Source organism: Selaginella moellendorffii, unplaced genomic scaffold, assembly GCF_000143415.4.
Source record: "Selaginella moellendorffii unplaced genomic scaffold, v1.0 SELMOscaffold_78, whole genome shotgun sequence".
Taxonomy (NCBI): Eukaryota; Viridiplantae; Streptophyta; class Lycopodiopsida; order Selaginellales; family Selaginellaceae; genus Selaginella; species Selaginella moellendorffii.
The window spans coordinates 383,581-400,098 of NW_003314339.1; the positions used below are offsets into that span (position 1 = coordinate 383,581).

At 46.3% G+C, this 16,518-nt stretch overlaps 3 protein-coding genes across 4 annotated transcripts; 1 reads left to right on the forward strand and 2 right to left on the reverse strand.

Moving 5' to 3' along the window:
• Nucleotides 1–10,198: 10,198 nt before the first annotated feature.
• Nucleotides 10,199–11,872, reverse strand: LOC9662807 (probable protein phosphatase 2C 7). Of its 2 annotated transcripts, none has more exons than XM_024660857.1 (11): nt 11,797–11,872; nt 11,620–11,735; nt 11,423–11,557; nt 11,315–11,364; nt 11,099–11,260; nt 10,945–11,039; nt 10,821–10,883; nt 10,683–10,762; nt 10,520–10,605; nt 10,377–10,461; nt 10,199–10,327 (listed from the first exon to the last, which is right to left on the reverse strand). In XM_024660857.1, the coding sequence occupies exons 3-11, from the start codon at nt 11,545–11,547 to the stop codon at nt 10,225–10,227; spliced, it is 849 nt and encodes a 282-aa protein (XP_024516625.1). In that variant the 5' UTR covers nt 11,548–11,557; nt 11,620–11,735; nt 11,797–11,872; the 3' UTR covers nt 10,199–10,224. The 2 variants fall into 2 exon arrangements, with proteins under 2 accessions (XP_024516625.1, XP_024516624.1); XM_024660856.1 differs by having other exon boundaries at nt 11,620–11,716; nt 11,797–11,871.
• A 769-nt stretch (nt 11,873–12,641) lies between these two features.
• On the forward strand, nt 12,642–14,522 carry LOC112341175 (scarecrow-like protein 7). The gene has a single exon (XM_024660870.1). It carries the CDS (start codon nt 12,642–12,644, stop codon nt 14,520–14,522), a length of 1,881 nt encoding a protein of 626 aa, XP_024516638.1.
• A 174-nt stretch (nt 14,523–14,696) lies between these two features.
• On the reverse strand, nt 14,697–16,289 carry LOC9662808 (pentatricopeptide repeat-containing protein At4g02750). The gene has a single exon (XM_002987033.2). It carries the CDS (start codon nt 16,287–16,289, stop codon nt 14,697–14,699), a length of 1,593 nt encoding a protein of 530 aa, XP_002987079.2.
• Between the last annotated feature and the right edge of the window lie 229 nt (nt 16,290–16,518).

A 16,518-nucleotide genomic window follows, 5' to 3' on the forward strand; every position in this document is an offset into this window, starting at 1 on the left:
CGAGACCGAGACTGAGATAGGGACCGAGACCGAGACCGAGATCAGGACCGAGACCAAGACCGAGGCTGAAGCCGAGACCGAGCCCGAGTCCAAATCCGAGTCCGAGTCCGAGTCCGAGTCCGAGTCTGAGTTCGAGTCTGAAAGGGTGAAAGCCCAAAGCATTCATCTCCCAGACCCTAGGAGGTTTGGTGAGCTCCAAAAGTATAGTAAGGGGGAGGACTGCAGTGGAGCCAGTTTGGCCAGGAAAGGCCAATTTGGCCCAGGAAGCCTAGGTGATGAGCTGCCCACTGGGAAGTCCAAGACTAGAGTGAACACACACCGACAAGCGGGGTAGCTTGGTGATGTGTTCAAGAGCCGGCTCTAGTTCCCCCGAGAGATCGACTGGCTGATGCTCCCAGTCCAAGTGTAGGTGGCACTACCTACTTAGATACCTGGTGTGGCTCAATGGAACCTCACTCTAAGCCCATGGCTAGAGCACCCAAAGGCAGAAGGTGGGGAGAGTACCCATGAGGATCGCATAAGGCCACAGTGTTCCGAAATGTTATCCCAAAGTCCTAAATGGTGAAAAGGAGGAAAAGCAATCCTCTAGTGCAGTGACCAAAGATACGGTCACATGGTGAGGAAATCCCAAAGGACAATGGGACTTAGAGGTCGGGCCTGCGGGCCTCGATCCAGTGGTAGTGTTGGCAAACATAGCCATGGACAGAAAGGGACTTGGTAGGGACTAGAAAAGAGATGTTGGGGAAAGCTATTCCCCATGTTTGTGGGCATCCTAAGGATGTTAAGGAGTGGATCTGAGATGATCACTCATGGATGGATGGCCTAATCTTTGAGAGATAGGACTGCGATGCAGGTGGTGTCGGACCACCAACGTGACCAAGGTAAATGGGCATGGCCTTAGCATAACAGGCTGAGAGGTCAGTGGTACCTTGGGGTGTCGGTCATGGGATCATACATGTGGAGCACTTGTATCAAGTGCAAAGGTTGAGCCATTCTCGGGGATAACAAGCCTTAAGTCTTGAATGGGACTTATGGAGGTTGTGAATGAGACTCTTCCAAATGGTCAGAAGTGTGGTTAAGTGACTAAAGTAAAATGGAAAATTTAATTGCTTACAGGTGAGTGAGCATAGCTTTAGTGTAATGAGAATATGTCGGTGGTACATTTGGGTGTTAATCATAGAATTGAACATGTGGAGCACTTCAATCAAGTGCAAAATCTAAGTGGTATAGATATCATTCATGGGGTTAACAAGTCCTTAAGTCCAGAATAAACTTATGGAGGTTGTGAATGAAATTTCTTCAAGTGGTCGAAGGTATAGTTAATTGACTAAAGTAGAATGAAGAATTTAGTGGCTTACAATTTGATGTATAACATCATGCCCTGATGCATCATCATGCATTATATATTAATCTCATTTTAGTTCTATTAACTATTTATAAATACTATTTAGATCTGTATCTACAAGATATAAAGTGTCATGAACACCATAGTGTTATTCCTATGTAATTTAACACCATTCTAATATTATAACCATACTTTTTATAAATATAATATTGCTTTTGGTTAGAAGCCATGGGTTGCTTATCTATATCAAACACTTCATCTTCTTCAGCATCTTGGAAGACTTTATCTAAATTTATTTAATACCTATTGTGGGATTTTCTCAAAATAGCTTATCATAATAGTATTTTCTATAATGGAATACATACATTTGATCACCTATAATAATTTAATGCTCATTTTCATAAATAACACTATTGTAATTTTGAGATTAATTTCATAAGATTTCCAATCTAAATTATACCATCAGATTCTTGGTGAATCAACTTATAACCTATTCTATTTTCCTTTCCATCTTTCCTAGTTATAGCTTTATAAAGGAAACACTTGTATAAATACAAAGTAATAATGGTATGTAAAAAGCTCCCAAAGGTTTATATTGATTGTCAAATTGGGGTCTTGGTTGCTGCAAATGCTGGAGATGCTCAAGTTGTGATCACAAAAGGCTGTAAAGCAGTTGATCAATGGGTTTTGTTCATTGCTGTAAAGGTTGGCATTGTTTTTCTCCACTCTACTGACATACAGGTTGCAATATGTAACTTGCTCTTGCTTTCTTGTGCATTTGGCAATGCTTTTCCGAAGGAATGAGCTTTTTTTTTTCTTTTTCAGGTGCTTAAGGCTTTTTTTTCTGATTAAATAGCTATACATTCGACCATGTTTTCTTCTCTTTTGGGACATTGAGCAGTGCTCTCCCATGCAGAAAAACTATCACAACATTTGGGACGGCTGGAGTCCTGAAGCTTTGTGTTTCCAAGTTTGGAGTCCATCAAGACTTAGCTTTGATCATCCCCACCATTTATGAGTTACCATTATGATTTTCCTTAGTAAAGCTAATGTACCATCATTTATATTGTGGAAGTGTTTCCTTTATAAAGCCACACACTTTAATAAGTGGAGCTAGATTATACTTTCCAAATTCCCTATACCATACTCTAGGACATGAAATCTTTCAACAACTAGCAACAGTGGCAAGTTTGATCAATTGGAGCATGGAGGAAAAATATTTCTTTGAGTGCTTGGAGTGTTGAGTGTGGTAGTTTTTTTGTGAGCAAGTGGATTTGGTTGTAACCATAATAAGTTATTAGCCTCATCGATTTCTTACATTTTTAATATGCACTAAATTTTTAGCATTACAATGGTTTATTGTGCTTGATTTGTTGTGCAAAACACTTTTCATTACCTTAACTATGGAAAGATTAACTTGAGCATCTAAAAGCCAATCAAAATCTAACTTCTTCACTATAGCTAGATGCTTTAAATTAAAACCTTGTTGATATGTTAAAAAATCTAACACAAAGTTGAAATTTACTCAACACAAGAAATTGCATATGTGGTGTTAACCTAGACTTTGCAATGTCTATATTGCACACACCAATGCATGCTATATGTAAAAAAATGTATTCAAAATATTATTTTATAAATCTAATATTTTTATATATGTATTTGTTTTCATGTATTTTACATGCTTTCATAATTTTTTGTTACCCACCTTATGTACACCTGCTTTCAAAATTGCCATCATAAATTACTTGCTTCATTTGTATGGTTATTATTATCTTTCCCTAAATTATCTATCTTGCTTTGGGTTATTATATTGAAGTAGTAGGTAAAACCTTTACTAAATTTGTGGTGATTGGGTCTCTGGCTGTGGATTTGAACTGCCAATATATTTTTTTATTCTAGCCACCATCCAAATCGGACACTAATTACTTCTTAACATATATCCATAGCTCTCACTCATTTCTAAGCCCGTGGGAATGTTTTATAAGGCTGTCATCCTTTCTGCAGTTGTCAAGCTCAAGAAAGAAACCATTATGGAATGAAGATTTTACCACTGAATCCTTGGGATAACCTAGCTTTTCTTCTTTTGAGAAACAAGGTTTGCTGCAACAGAAATCAATATCAGCATCCAACAACTGAATGTCCGAAGATGGCTTGTTTGAGCATTGAAGATTAAATTGATCCAGGCACGCTCTTGATTAGCAGCAAAGTTAAGAGTCCAAGGCTGGAGGTACTTCTCTGTTCTTTCAATCCTGGGGAGCTTGAGATTTCATCAAGGGACTTTCTTGTCGTGTTCTATCCAAGTTTGATGCTTGTTCCTAGCAGCAACAAGACCAAACATTTGAAAAAACATGAAATTTCAAGTCACACCCTGTGTGAAGAAGAGGGGGCAATGCATGGAAAGTACTTGGGGCCAAAAGGTGGCTGTCCTTCACAAGAGTATTTAGAGCAAAAAGGGCAAAAGATGAACTGTGGGAAAGCAATGCTTTCACTGCAACGTATATCCCTTGTGCCCCGCTGATCAATCCAAAAGCCACAACGCTGGTAGTAGTGCAGCAGCTCCTCCTTTTGCTCTCTCCCCTACGCTCCTCAACGATGTCTTCGCTGCGACCATGAAGCTGTGAACTTTGCTACCAACTCGAACGATGTTACTGATCCCTGGAACTTTTCTCACTCGCCTCAACCTCATCAGGTTCCAGATCATTGAGACCCTGTCCCACCTCCCAATGTGTAATCGACAGAGTACATGTTTGAGAGACCACTAGTGTAGCAGGGCTCCAGTGCTCTCAAAGATCTTTGCTGCGACTCTCTCAGCACAATCAGCCATGGAGGAGGCAAGCTCCCATCCAGATCACGACATCTGGAAGGAATGGCATTGAGTTTGACGAGCTCCTCCGCACTCAAAGTTCTCCTGGATCGACCCAGGACGTCGATCATGCAGAAATATAGAGTGCCCTCTCCTCGCCACCATCCCAAAGTATTGGTTGATCAAGACCAAGTGTTCCCAGCTCGGCATGGCTGCACGAAGTTAAAACGCTCTGGAACATCAACTCGTCCGGCTTGACACCCTCAAGATTCATAAGCTGGAAGACTTCCACTGCTTGATCCAAGATCTTGTTTGGCTGGCTGAGATTGGAGCTCCTCACCTCCACGTCCCAGTTGAGCACGCGGAAAACCTCCCCTTTGCTGTCCATCTCCTCCAGACCCAGCCACCGGTACGACTGTGGCAGAACTTGAGAGATCTCGCACACAATCTCGTCAGCTTGAGCTCGAGGGAGGTGACGATCAATGTAGAGCTCTTCTTCTTCTTGCGTGATCAGGTCCTGGCAATTTTGCTCTTTGTCGATGGAGACGACGTTTGAATCGCTCATGTCCAGATGGTAGCGAAAGGCAAGCATGAATTTGTGGCACAAAAGTCCACGTCGATCCTACCTCTACAAATCTCGGACAGCTTTGACATCCAAGCCGGCTCCCTTTCGTCCTTGGGCGGCTGGATGCCTTGGATGATCGCCGCATTTTGCCGCGTCTTGGCGTCCGGAAGGGATGCGTCAGGGAGCGAAGCAATTGCGTCAGAATAGATGCAGCTGAGCTCCTGGACCAGCTCGTCCCAAGTCCGGCACGACAGGCCCGTTGTGTAGTTGAGAGAGAGGGGATGGAAAACGTCGCCTTTGTCTGGGTGCAACCGGATGGAGAGCTCCGAGGGATTCAAGCCACCCAAACATCGAGAGATGGCAGCTTTCCGCTGCACAGAGGAAGACGAATACCCGAGTCTCTCCCACCCCGCGAAACCGTAGCCGCACTAAAATCTAACGGTTTGGATGGTATATTCTAAGATATCTTTTAATCCAACGGCTGTGATGTATTGCTCTTAACCTTTTATTTGTTTGTAGTTACCACTAATATAAACTGCGTTTATTCACTATTTCTAGCTTGTTGTCTAGCGTCTTTCTTGTTCAAATGGTAAGGAAGGCTTGCATATGCTAGGAGGGTCATCTAGAATTCAATGGCATAACATTGTGTGTGATTGATTGATTATGCTAAAGTGACAACTGATGAGAATTTGGTATATATGATTGAATTGGTAAGCTCAATGGCATGTTTGTGTGCTGTTTGTGTGCTGCTGGAGCAAATCAAATATATATCTTCCCTTCCACAAAATTTGATTGCATGACTACAATGGACATGCACATAAGTTAATACTTTTTAATGATCTGTTTGTTTAAGTCTGTAAGAATGGATTCCATTGATTACAAGTTTAGTTTTGCTTCTTTACTATGATCTAGTACCAACTTAACACCCAGAAACTCAACACAGTTAATCTTAGGTGAGATTTTGAGGAGAGCCACTCTCACTAGTAAATTGTATAGTGTTAAAAAAAGGAAAATAACACCCAGAAACTCAACACAGTTAATTTAATAATAAAATAATAAAATAATAAAGTAGTGTTCGTGTTAGATTATTCTTAATTGAAAGTGATGGGAATCGAACCCAGCAACCCTTCACAATGGAACATTACAGCATGCATGATATAACCACAAAGGAGGGATAGCAAAATATAGTTTCAGCACCTCTTATTGGATTTGGAATGAAAAACAAGATTTGGAATCCATCTGATTGTCCACGTGGACGACATCCAGGGGCTGCGAGGCCAGAGGATCCACGCGCGGATCCTGGAGGCATGAAATCAAAGATTTCTTTGGAGGTGGCCAAATCCCCCCTCTGCTATTCACTGCTGGAAGGGGAACCCATGGAACGTCCTGTCATTCTGGGCAGTAGATTCGTCCAGGACACCAGATCCTTGGCCGGCGTTTTTGCCCAAGCTCGATTTCGCTGCCACAATTTGCCCCTGCTGCGCGAGCGCCATTATCATCGAGTTCCATGGCGCTCTGAGACGCAATCAAACATAGACTCTCACTCTCGGATGCGGGATGCCGCCACATACGCGGTGATCATCGCGTTCCAGGAGACGATCACGGAACTCCTTGTTCTTGGAAATCTCATGATGCCCGGACTGGGCATACAGTGTACTGAGTGAGTGCCAAGCAACCACGTCAATCCAAGATCTTGTTTGCCTGGCTGAGATTGATGTAGGATTGTACGACCGTGTTGCAGGACGCGAGATTCCTCTGGGGCATTCAATCGAACAAGATTGACGCCGCATCGATCGAATGCCCTGTTCTTGCTGCTCGCATTTGCCAGCGAAAGGGAATATCGCGCGATCCAAGAGCCTGAACCCGCGTGGATCATTCGTGGCGTCGCGCGATAGAAGATTTAGCTCCAGCAACGCTGCCGAGAGCGACTTTGCGGAGAAAAATCCCTCGTTCATACAAAAAAATTTGATTGGGTCTCTGGCTGTGGATTCGAACCTGTGACCTTGCCAATATATTTTTTTATTCTAGCCATCCTAATTGCTTCTTATAATGTAAACAGCGGCGCAAGAGATTTTCGTTTAGTGGGCGCATGGCGCTCAGCGCGTTGCTGCTGTCAAGCTCAAGAAAGAAACCATTCTTTTCTCGATGGAATGAAACTCTCACTTTCTCCATGCTCTGGCGAGGCCATGGCAAACAAAACGGGTTGGATGGACTCTGCATCTCAATCTGAGCAAGCACCTGATGCAGAAGCTATTTTTGAGAAACAAAGTATAAGTATGCTGCAACAAGAACCAGCAACATCTGTTTAAGATATTGTTCTGGAAGATGACTTGTCTAAGCTCGAGTTTGATTTGATCCAGGCACCCTGGTCCTGGGAATCTATTCTTCACTTGGTTGTCAAAGCTGGAGGTCCATAGGTTTGGATCCTCTCAAGTCCTTGGGGCGTGAGACTTGGAGCTCCAAGTTTTGATGTCTTTTCTTGGCAATAATATATTGCTCTGAAACCGTGAAAGCTTACTCACCTCCAAACAAAACTCCAGGGTTGCACCAGAGATTCAATAAACCTGTGAGAGCCTTGACCAAGCTCAAACTCAATCAGCTGAGAGCAAGCTTTCTCAAAAGTTTCCAAAGAGCAGATTGCATAACACAAAAAAGTATACCAGGTCACCAACTCATCTCATCACAAGTTGCATTGTGGTCACTCCACGCCTTGGATGTTGATGAACTACAGGCCTCCATTTTATCTTGGAAAACGCTTGAGGCCAAAGGGTGGCGAAGATGAGGAATGAAGCGATCTAGACTGGGACAAGTGTATAAGCAAAATGAGCACGAGAAGAACCATACATACCGCGGAAAAGCAGTTTTTGTGCTTAGTTTGAAGATGTCTGAGACTGAGAAGAAAGACCATGCTGCTCGACTCATAGAGCACGCCCGGCAGCAGCAGACCGCCCGGGTAAAGAGCCCCCTGGATCGAAAATGTGCAGCAGTAGCGTGTAATGGCAATGGCGGTGGTTTTCCATGGCATCGTTCTTGAGCCTTGACGAGGAGGTGCCATCCAGCGAAGGTTTGCAGGAAGGATCTCCAGCGGTGGGCGCCTGGGCGAGAATGCGGTGAGCACAGATCTGGGAGGGGGAAGGCGCATCCACGAGGAAAATCGTCTCCAGCGGACTCGAGCTTCCTTGCTAATCTGGTCATAGAAATGTATGGAAAGTGCAGGCGCTGGAAATCTTCCAGAAGATGAAAGATCCGGCGGAGATCCACGCGCTAGTCGTCGCTGTGGCCTGGCCTGGCCTGGATCACTTGTGCCAAGAGCACATGAAGGCGCATCCACGAGGAAAATCGTCTCCAGCGGACTCGAGCTTCCTTGCTAATCTGGTCATAGAAATGTATGGAAAGTGCAGGCGCTGGAAATCTTCCAGAAGATGAAAGATCCGGCGGAGATCCACGCGCTAGTCGTCGCTGTGGCCTGGCCTGGCCTGGATCACTTGTGCCAAGAGCACATTCGAGCCTCATTCGGGGACATTCCTTCGAGTGTATTCGACAGGGATTGAGAAGAATGGTTGGAGCTGCACTAGCATTGGACTTTTCCCCACTCTTTCATTCTCCAGCGCTGAAATTTGGCTCGACACTGGCGTCGTCTATCTTCCCAGATCTCCCCAACAAGCATCTTAAGTGTTCCATGATCGTGGACATGCTGTAGTCTTGGGCTATGGACGACAAGTAGCTCTTGGCTTTTCCCATCATCCCCACAATCAGATAGTTATTGCCTATGGCAATCTTCAGCGCATAAATCAATGAATATATGATTGCAGGTGGGAGCATTATATATTTATATATGTGTGGATTTTTATTTTTATTTTTTTTGTTTTGAGTTGTATGTATAAACTTTGTGAGTAAATGGATTTTGTTGTAATTGTGGTAAGGCATTACTTTCATCGATTCTTACATTTTTAATATGTTTAGCATTGATATGGTTTGCATTTTTCATTACTTTCACCAAGGAACTAGCCTTAATAACATCCAGAAAGCAATTAACTCTTTGCATTAAAAAATATCATGCTTAGAAGTAAACCCTATTGACATGTCAACATGAAATTAAAATTTACACAATGCAAAAAATTGTATATACAGTTTTGATTTAAACTTTGCAATGAATATATGGCAGACACAAATGCATGCCCATGCATAAAAAAAATTATGTTTAATATATTTTTATAAGTCACACATGTTTATTATAACAATTTATGAACACATGCATTGTTTTTATATATTTTTATATAATTTTATAAATTTTTGCCAAAACACCCCACCTCTTTTATTAGAAGGTCTACATCCCCCTAAAATTGCCATCACAAATTGCTTGCTATTGTTTGAGGCCATTTGTTTAATCACCTTTGAAATAAAATCAATTAAGTAATAATCTCCCCGAATCCTTTACATGCATTACTTCAACCTTCTAATCACAAATAATTATGAATTTTTTTCCCTAAGATTGTGTGTGGCCATTAGCATTAAATTGAAGATTTAATACATCAATTGAAGAAAAATATACTAGAGTGCCCATATAACTCTCAATGGTATTGCTACCAATTATCTTTGTTAGAAAAATAATATTAAACATTATTCAAATGTCGAATATGCATCAAGTAAGTAGGCGTTCCAACAAGCACAGCGTTCCTCAGCATCTTACTTGGACACTGCTTCGACATCCGTTGACGACTGAGTTGACGACTGCAAAACGGAGTTGGAGTCGGCGTCGGAGTCAGTCGATGGCTGTGAAACGTACTCTTCAACATCGCTTCAGAGATGGCAAGCTCATGAACTGATCTGAATATTGTAGATGGTCGTCCATCTACGTCTGGAAAGCAAAGGTCTAAAGGCTTGTAGTAAAACCTCAATTCGGCTTCAGCTGCAGCAGTGACTTCGAGGAAAAGGTTTCGAGAGTAATAGCTCCTCGAATGTTAAGCCCGCCAAGGACCACTCCCTTATTCGCAATAGGATGTCCTCACAGAGGTGGCTCAGGCACGATCAGTCGACCACAGCCGGCATTGAGAACGTAAGTGGGATCAAGGCCTGCCATGAGCTTGTCGGTGTAGCAGCCTTCTCCTTTCAGCACTATTTCGCCAGCCTTTTCCCGAACTGCCTTATCTCGCAGTGTCCAGAAAACGTTTTAATCATGGAGTAACTTGTACCAAAACCATAAGCAGGAGTAAGTAGAAGAGTACACAACTTACGTCTGTGAATTAAGTAAAATATGGTACTGGAGCGCTTCGGCAGCTTCTGTAGCGCAATGCTGGCTTTTGCGCTTGTACACCACCGCCCGTTGCCAGAAAGGTGGTCGGCGTTTTACACTGGCAAACCAAGAAATTTGCTCAGCTTGCGGCCGTGCCAAATGTTGAGATAGTTTTTCTGCATGGGAGAGCACTGCTCAATGTCCTTGTCAAAAGAGGTCACATTGTATTAGAATGTGCCGTTGCATGTCGTGAGTTCAGGAATCACTATGTTTTGTATTTAAGGGAAGATTACAATCACTGCAATGTCGTCGGTTGATCCACGCTCTTGCGAAATCTTTACTAGCTTCTTAGCGACATCCCCAGGAGAGGTATCATTTTCCCTGTTAAATAACTAGGATCAAAAGTGAGAAGAAAAGAGAGCTGGCTTACTGGGCAGACAAGCAAATGTCGACAGCGTCTTGAATCGCCATTGTTTCCCACAAGCCATCGGTTCCCAGAATGACTACCTTGTCATCTGCGTTTGAAACACAAAGCAGTATGAGAAGTTTACAAATAGTTCTAGTATGTTCTACCGGGAGAGATTTCTTGAATTGTGACATCTGGTTCAGCAGTCAAGCCAAAGCCACCTCCAGCACCATCAGGCTTCCCATCAGACCAGCTGTTTAATCAGTGACCAAAGCCGTGAGCTCACTGACTATTGGAAAGAATAAAAAAAAACTCAAGTGTCTCACTCACTCCTTTAGAAAAGCATCGCCAAATGCACGAGAAAGCGAGAGCAAGCCACCAATTCTCCATGTCCCTCCCACGTTTACAACCTGTACGTCAGTAAAGAAAATGTTTCTGGGATCTGAGGAAAGAAAATTTAGTGCCAACCAGAGGCTTTTTTGGCGTTGGATTCTTGGCCTCGATTCGTTTTCTCTCGGATTCCACTTCTGGCTGCACGAGAGCAACGATCAGCATGCAAGCAAAACATTAGTCTCGCAGCAATGAACAAAACCTTGTGATCGACTGTAAGCTGGAGAGCTTTACCGCCTTTTGAGACCACAACTCGAGCATCTCCAACATTTGCAGCAACCAAGACCCGTGTGCCATCTGACCATCGAAACTCAACACCTTTGGAGATGATATCCAAGTGATAAAACTTCTCAAACCTTTGGGAGGCATCAACACAGCTGTGGCAGCGGTGGCTCCACAGCGCGATCCACCAACACCTCGCTCTTGCAGTGCTCCGAAAAGTCCTTTTGGTTGAGCTAGCGTCATCTCGTCAACTTCTAGGTAGGCGCTTTTGGTGGCCTTTGCGAAGTTTCCACCTCCTAAAAGACAGTGGCATACAGCTTCTCTTTAAACTTTAGCTTATACAAGTGTACCTTGAGAGAGCTTTTTCTTGTACTCGGGCCATAGTCTCGTCTTTAGCAACCTGTGTGGAGCCACAGAAAAATATTAGATAACGAGAGAATCCATCGAGCTTTGCTTACTCTGCCACTGCAATTCCTCCATGCCCGTCAAAAACACCAAAAAAAGAAGGCTGTGATCCCGTAGAATCGATTGAAACGCTGACAGTATCTTCCATATTGGCTCGCCCTGTGCCTTGCACAGTCATGGCGCCATAGCTAGAAATTCATGCTTGGGTCATGACCGATCACACACAGGAAGAAAAAGAAGAAGACGCTACCTTTTCTTGTCCAAAGCAAGCGCGAAATTCACCACAAAACCCCTCCTCGACGATCCAATCCTTCGCTTGGAAGTGGCAAAACCCTTGCATTCCAATGCTGCACAAACCACGACGCACTGCATCCATGACTGTTACGAATCACGATCCAGCGCCAAAATTTCTAGACCTGTGACTTACCTGGCCATGGCTGCCCCAAACCTGAACTAGCGCACAGCGACGCCATCGCTATATGCCCTCCACGTCCAAGGGCTTTTTGGTACATTCGTTTTAAATCCAGATTTCCCTCGCAAATTCCCATTACCAATAACCTTTTCCATTAGCACTAATCCAACTTTCGTTTTAGCCGTTTTGTAACAGTAAATAGAGAGCCGTTATATTGACAGCGTACGAAAATGTGACCGTTGGGCCACCCTTGTACGGCTTCACGTGGTCGGTGGTGGCCTCGGTTGATTTTTCCTCATAAAATACTTTATTTTTACACTCGGACCATACCAGCCAAGCCAAGCTAAGCCACCATAGCCAATTTCTTACAAGTAAAATCCTCTAAAGCTAAGCGCAATGGGACCCCCCTCAAGGTGGGCGAGAGCTTTACGCTACTAGACGCGACTTTAAGAAATAGGAGGTGATCGCTTTGCTTTACTTCACTGGTCGCTTTCCTTTGAATTGCGACATGGAAAATGAATGAATCTCGCAATCAGTCTTGTTCACGACACAAGTTTGATCCAATCCATCCATTCCAAGGTACCTCCACTGCATAATCTCCATAGTTTAGATTAGCGAAAGAGAAAGAGAGAGAGAGAGCTCTAAACAACACATTTATGGATCTTCCGGACAAGCTTATGAGCGCTGGGACACACTACCACTAGGCTATACCAGAAAGAAGAAAAGAAGAAAAGGAAAAAGAGAGGCTTACAGAGAGTGTACTTGAGCTTACCTTGTAGGAGTAGCTCGTCGTTGGCGATCTCTCATGTTGGATCGATCGCTTGGCTCGATCCGGTCAGCCTCTGCAAGTAGAACAATCCATGGATACTGCTACGGCGCTCTTGAGCCCGACTTCCTCCACAGATGGCGTCTCCTCGGCTTCCCTCATGATGATCGCCCAGCAGTTCTTCCAGCACCAGTCCATCCAGCACCACCAGGAGAGTGATGATCTGCTGCTGCTGCCATCGCTCCCGCTCCACCAGCAACAGCAGCCCAGCATGAATCTCATGAGCTGCTGGAACATGATCAATCAGCAGCAGCAGCAAGGATGCGAGCAAACACCAATTCAGCTCGCCCAGTGTGGCAGCGTCGTGGAAGAGGATGTCACGGCCTACTTGGATGGATTCACGCCCCCTGCAACGCCACCACACCAGGAAGATCATCAGAAGAATCACCCAAAGCCGCAGCAGCAAGAGCAACAGCCAGACGATTGGATGGAGTACCTGATGATGAGCAGTTGCATCAGCGATGGAGCGGCAGCTGTAGCCGAGCACCACCCCTCGGAATCCTCGCACAGCTCCGAGCTCTTCACCCCGGACGACATCTGGAGGGAGCACTTCGGCCTAAATCTCATGTCGAGTAGCTGCTGCTCCAGCGATCAACAGCAGTGGGATATCAGCAGCTTTACCACCGCCGCCGCCACCACGACCACGACCACGACCACGACCACCACCGGAGGAGACGAACACCTCGCCGCGAATCCACAACACGTAAGTACTACCACTGTCAATCTTCGTAGCCAGCACCACCAGGAGCAGCAGCAAGATCGAGGAGGAGCCTTGGAGCAGCTCGTCCAGCTGCTGGTGTCGTGCCTGGACGACATGGAGAGCGGCCAAGCATCCCCGGCGATGGACAAGCTCGCCACTCTCAAGGCCATGGCGAGCTCATCCGGGAACGCTGTGGAGAAGTGTGCGTGGTACTTCTCCTCTGGACTGGAAGCTCGGCTCCACAGAAGAGGTGGCGATGATCACAGCGATGGCGACGACGAAGAAGAAGAATCGCCCTCCTCCTCGCCCAACAAGGCCGAAGCCATAGCCATGGCGTACAAGACCCTGACCGATGCCTGCCCCTATCTCAAGTTCGCGCATCTCACCGCCAACCAGGCGCTGCTCGAGGCCACCGATGGAGCTCCCAAGATCCACATTGTCGACTACGGCACCATGCAAGGCGTCCAGTGGGCGGCATTCCTCCAGGCATTCGCGACATGGCCGGCCAAGAACCCTAGCCCCCGGTCGCTGCGAATCACTGGCATTCCCAGCCCCCACCTCGGATCCAACCCCGCCCCGGCGATGCTCGCCACGCAGCGCCGCCTCACCGATTTCGCCAAGCTCCTGGGCGTGGATTTCCAGTTCTGCCCCATCCTGGAGCCCATCCGCGACTTCCAGCCCTCGCAATCCCTGCGCACCGATCCCGACGAGGTCGTGGCCGTGAATTTCGTGCTCCAGCTCGCGCAGCTCCCCGCCCCGGCGCTCAAGCGCGCCTTCTCCCTCGTCCAGCGATTAAACCCTAGGATCGTCACGGTGGCCGAGTACGAGGCCAACAACGGCGCTAGCCTGCGCGATCAGCTGGCCAGCAACGCGCGGTTCTACTCCTCGGTCTTCGAATCGCTGGACGTGGCGCTGCCTGGCGATGATCCACAGCGCATCACCGCCGAGAGGCTCTTCTTCGGCAGAGAGATCACCAAGAGCCTGGTGGAGGGAACGAATTGCGAGTGCCCGGAGAAGCAGCGCGAGTGGCAGCGATGCATCGATGGCGCGGGGCTGTGGAGCGCGGCGCTGAGCCACTACACGGTGAGCCAGGCGCGATTGCTCCTCTGGCTCTACAACAAGAGTGAGAATTTCACGCTGCTCCAAGGGCCTGGGAGCTTGTCTCTCGGCTGGCTTGGCACCTCCATCGTCACCGTCTCGGCATGGCACTGCTAGCTAGGCAATTCTTCCTTCTTCTTCCATCTCCTTCCATCTCCTTCCATCACTCCATCGCCATGCCAAGGACGTGTATAGGCACTCTTTACTTACACCTCTCCAATTCCTTCTTCCACTGGGCATCTGGGAAAGGATTTTTACAATGTATTCGATCGACTGACAATGGATCACGAACTAATTAGAATCATAGGACTCGGACGTCCATAGCTTGGCTTCCGGGAGGATGTGATCTTCGGTGTGGCTGCTACAAGCCCCTAGCAAAGCCAGCCTCGCAACTTCGCCGGGCTCGAATGGCATGGATTGCAAGAGCTCCTCGGCAGCTCCAAGCCATCCAGAGCGACCGATCAAATCCACGACGCAGACAAAGTGATCTTCGCTTGGCTGGAGATGGAAATCCGATTTCATGGAGAGGAAGTATGTGTAGCCCTCGCTCCACAGCCCTACGTGACTGCACATTGACAGGAGAATGGAGAAAGTTGAGGTTGTGGGATGTAGACCTTGAAAAACCATGTCCCAGAACACAGAGGTGGCTTTCGCAAAGTGCCCATTTGCGGCAAATGCTGCTAACATAGCATTCCACAACACTGCGTTTGCATCTTGGGTGTTCTCAAACACGTTTTGGGCTTCACGGATGGTGCCACATCTTCCGTACATGTTGATCAACGCGCTTGACACCATTGTTCTTGAATGCTCCTTTGTTTGGAGTCGAAGATTCAAGTGTCTGTCATGGAAGCAGGAGTGAATGAGCTTTCCTTGGGAAAGATCCGTGAGGCTTGCACAGGATCCCAGAAGAATTGCAAGTGTTTCCATCTCCTCACGGATACCCTGAAGCTGCATCGAGTAAAAGGCTCCAAGAGCAATCCTGTCTTGCCCACACTTGGCATATGCTGTGATCAACGCATTCCACGATGCAATGGTCCACATTGGCATTCTATCAAACAGTTTTCTCGCTGAAATGAAACCAGAGTCTCTTGTGTCACCTGTAAGAAATGCATTCCAAGAAATAATGTCTCTGTGGGGCATTCTTTTAAACAAAGCAGCAGATTTCTCCAAGTTTCCACTCTGCATGTTTGTGACAATCATTGCATTCCAGCAAAGTATCGTGTGCTCTGGCATCATGGAAAAGAGCTTCTCAGCTTTCCTCAGCTCTCCGTTTGTGACAAAGGCTTGAATGATGCAGTTCCATGCGGTTTCGTCTCTGTGAGGCATATCCACAAACGTTCTCCATGCATGCAGCATTTGCCCTTCCTTGGCATATGCAGTTACGACGATATTGCATGTTGTTACATTCCTGTACGGCATCAACGCAAACACAGTGCGATATCCAAACGCCTGCACTGCTATGTTCCAGGTGATGATATTTTTCAAAAGCGTCATAGAGAAGAAAGCCCATGCACGATGCAAATCCCCACAGCGGATAAACGCCTGAAGCATCGCATTGCAAGATACAACATCGGGTGCAGGCGTAGCGTCAAAAACCATGCTCGCCTTCGACAGTTCCCCAGCTTGGGCATATGTCGTAATCATGATATTCCACGTTGAGGTGCTCCTCATGGGCATGATCTCAAAGAGCGCCTCGGCATCGGGAGCTAAGCCGCAGCAGGCCAGCGCTCTGATCCTCGTATTCCAAGACGCGATGTCCGCAAGCCGGATGCCCATGCTTAACCTCACTTGGTTGCCTGCGTTCTTATCCAAAGTCCCTTTGTCACCTTGTGATGTTGGGTGTTTCGTCCAGAGCTCAAAGCAAAGCGCCTCTCTTGCCTTCATGCTGGACCGAAGTTGCGATCTGGCATGCATAGCAAGAAACCAGCAGGAGGCCTGATCCACAGAATGCGGGAACTAATTCTCATGAATTCGTCCTCACAGGCCATTGGCAGCAGCGGCAAAGGTGCGAGCGCTAGAGATGGTGGAGGAGGCTATGTCAAGCTCGTCAAGCCAGGAGGTAAAGTGGTGCAAGTCCGTGGCCCCGTGAGGGCAGGAGATGTGATGCAAAGCA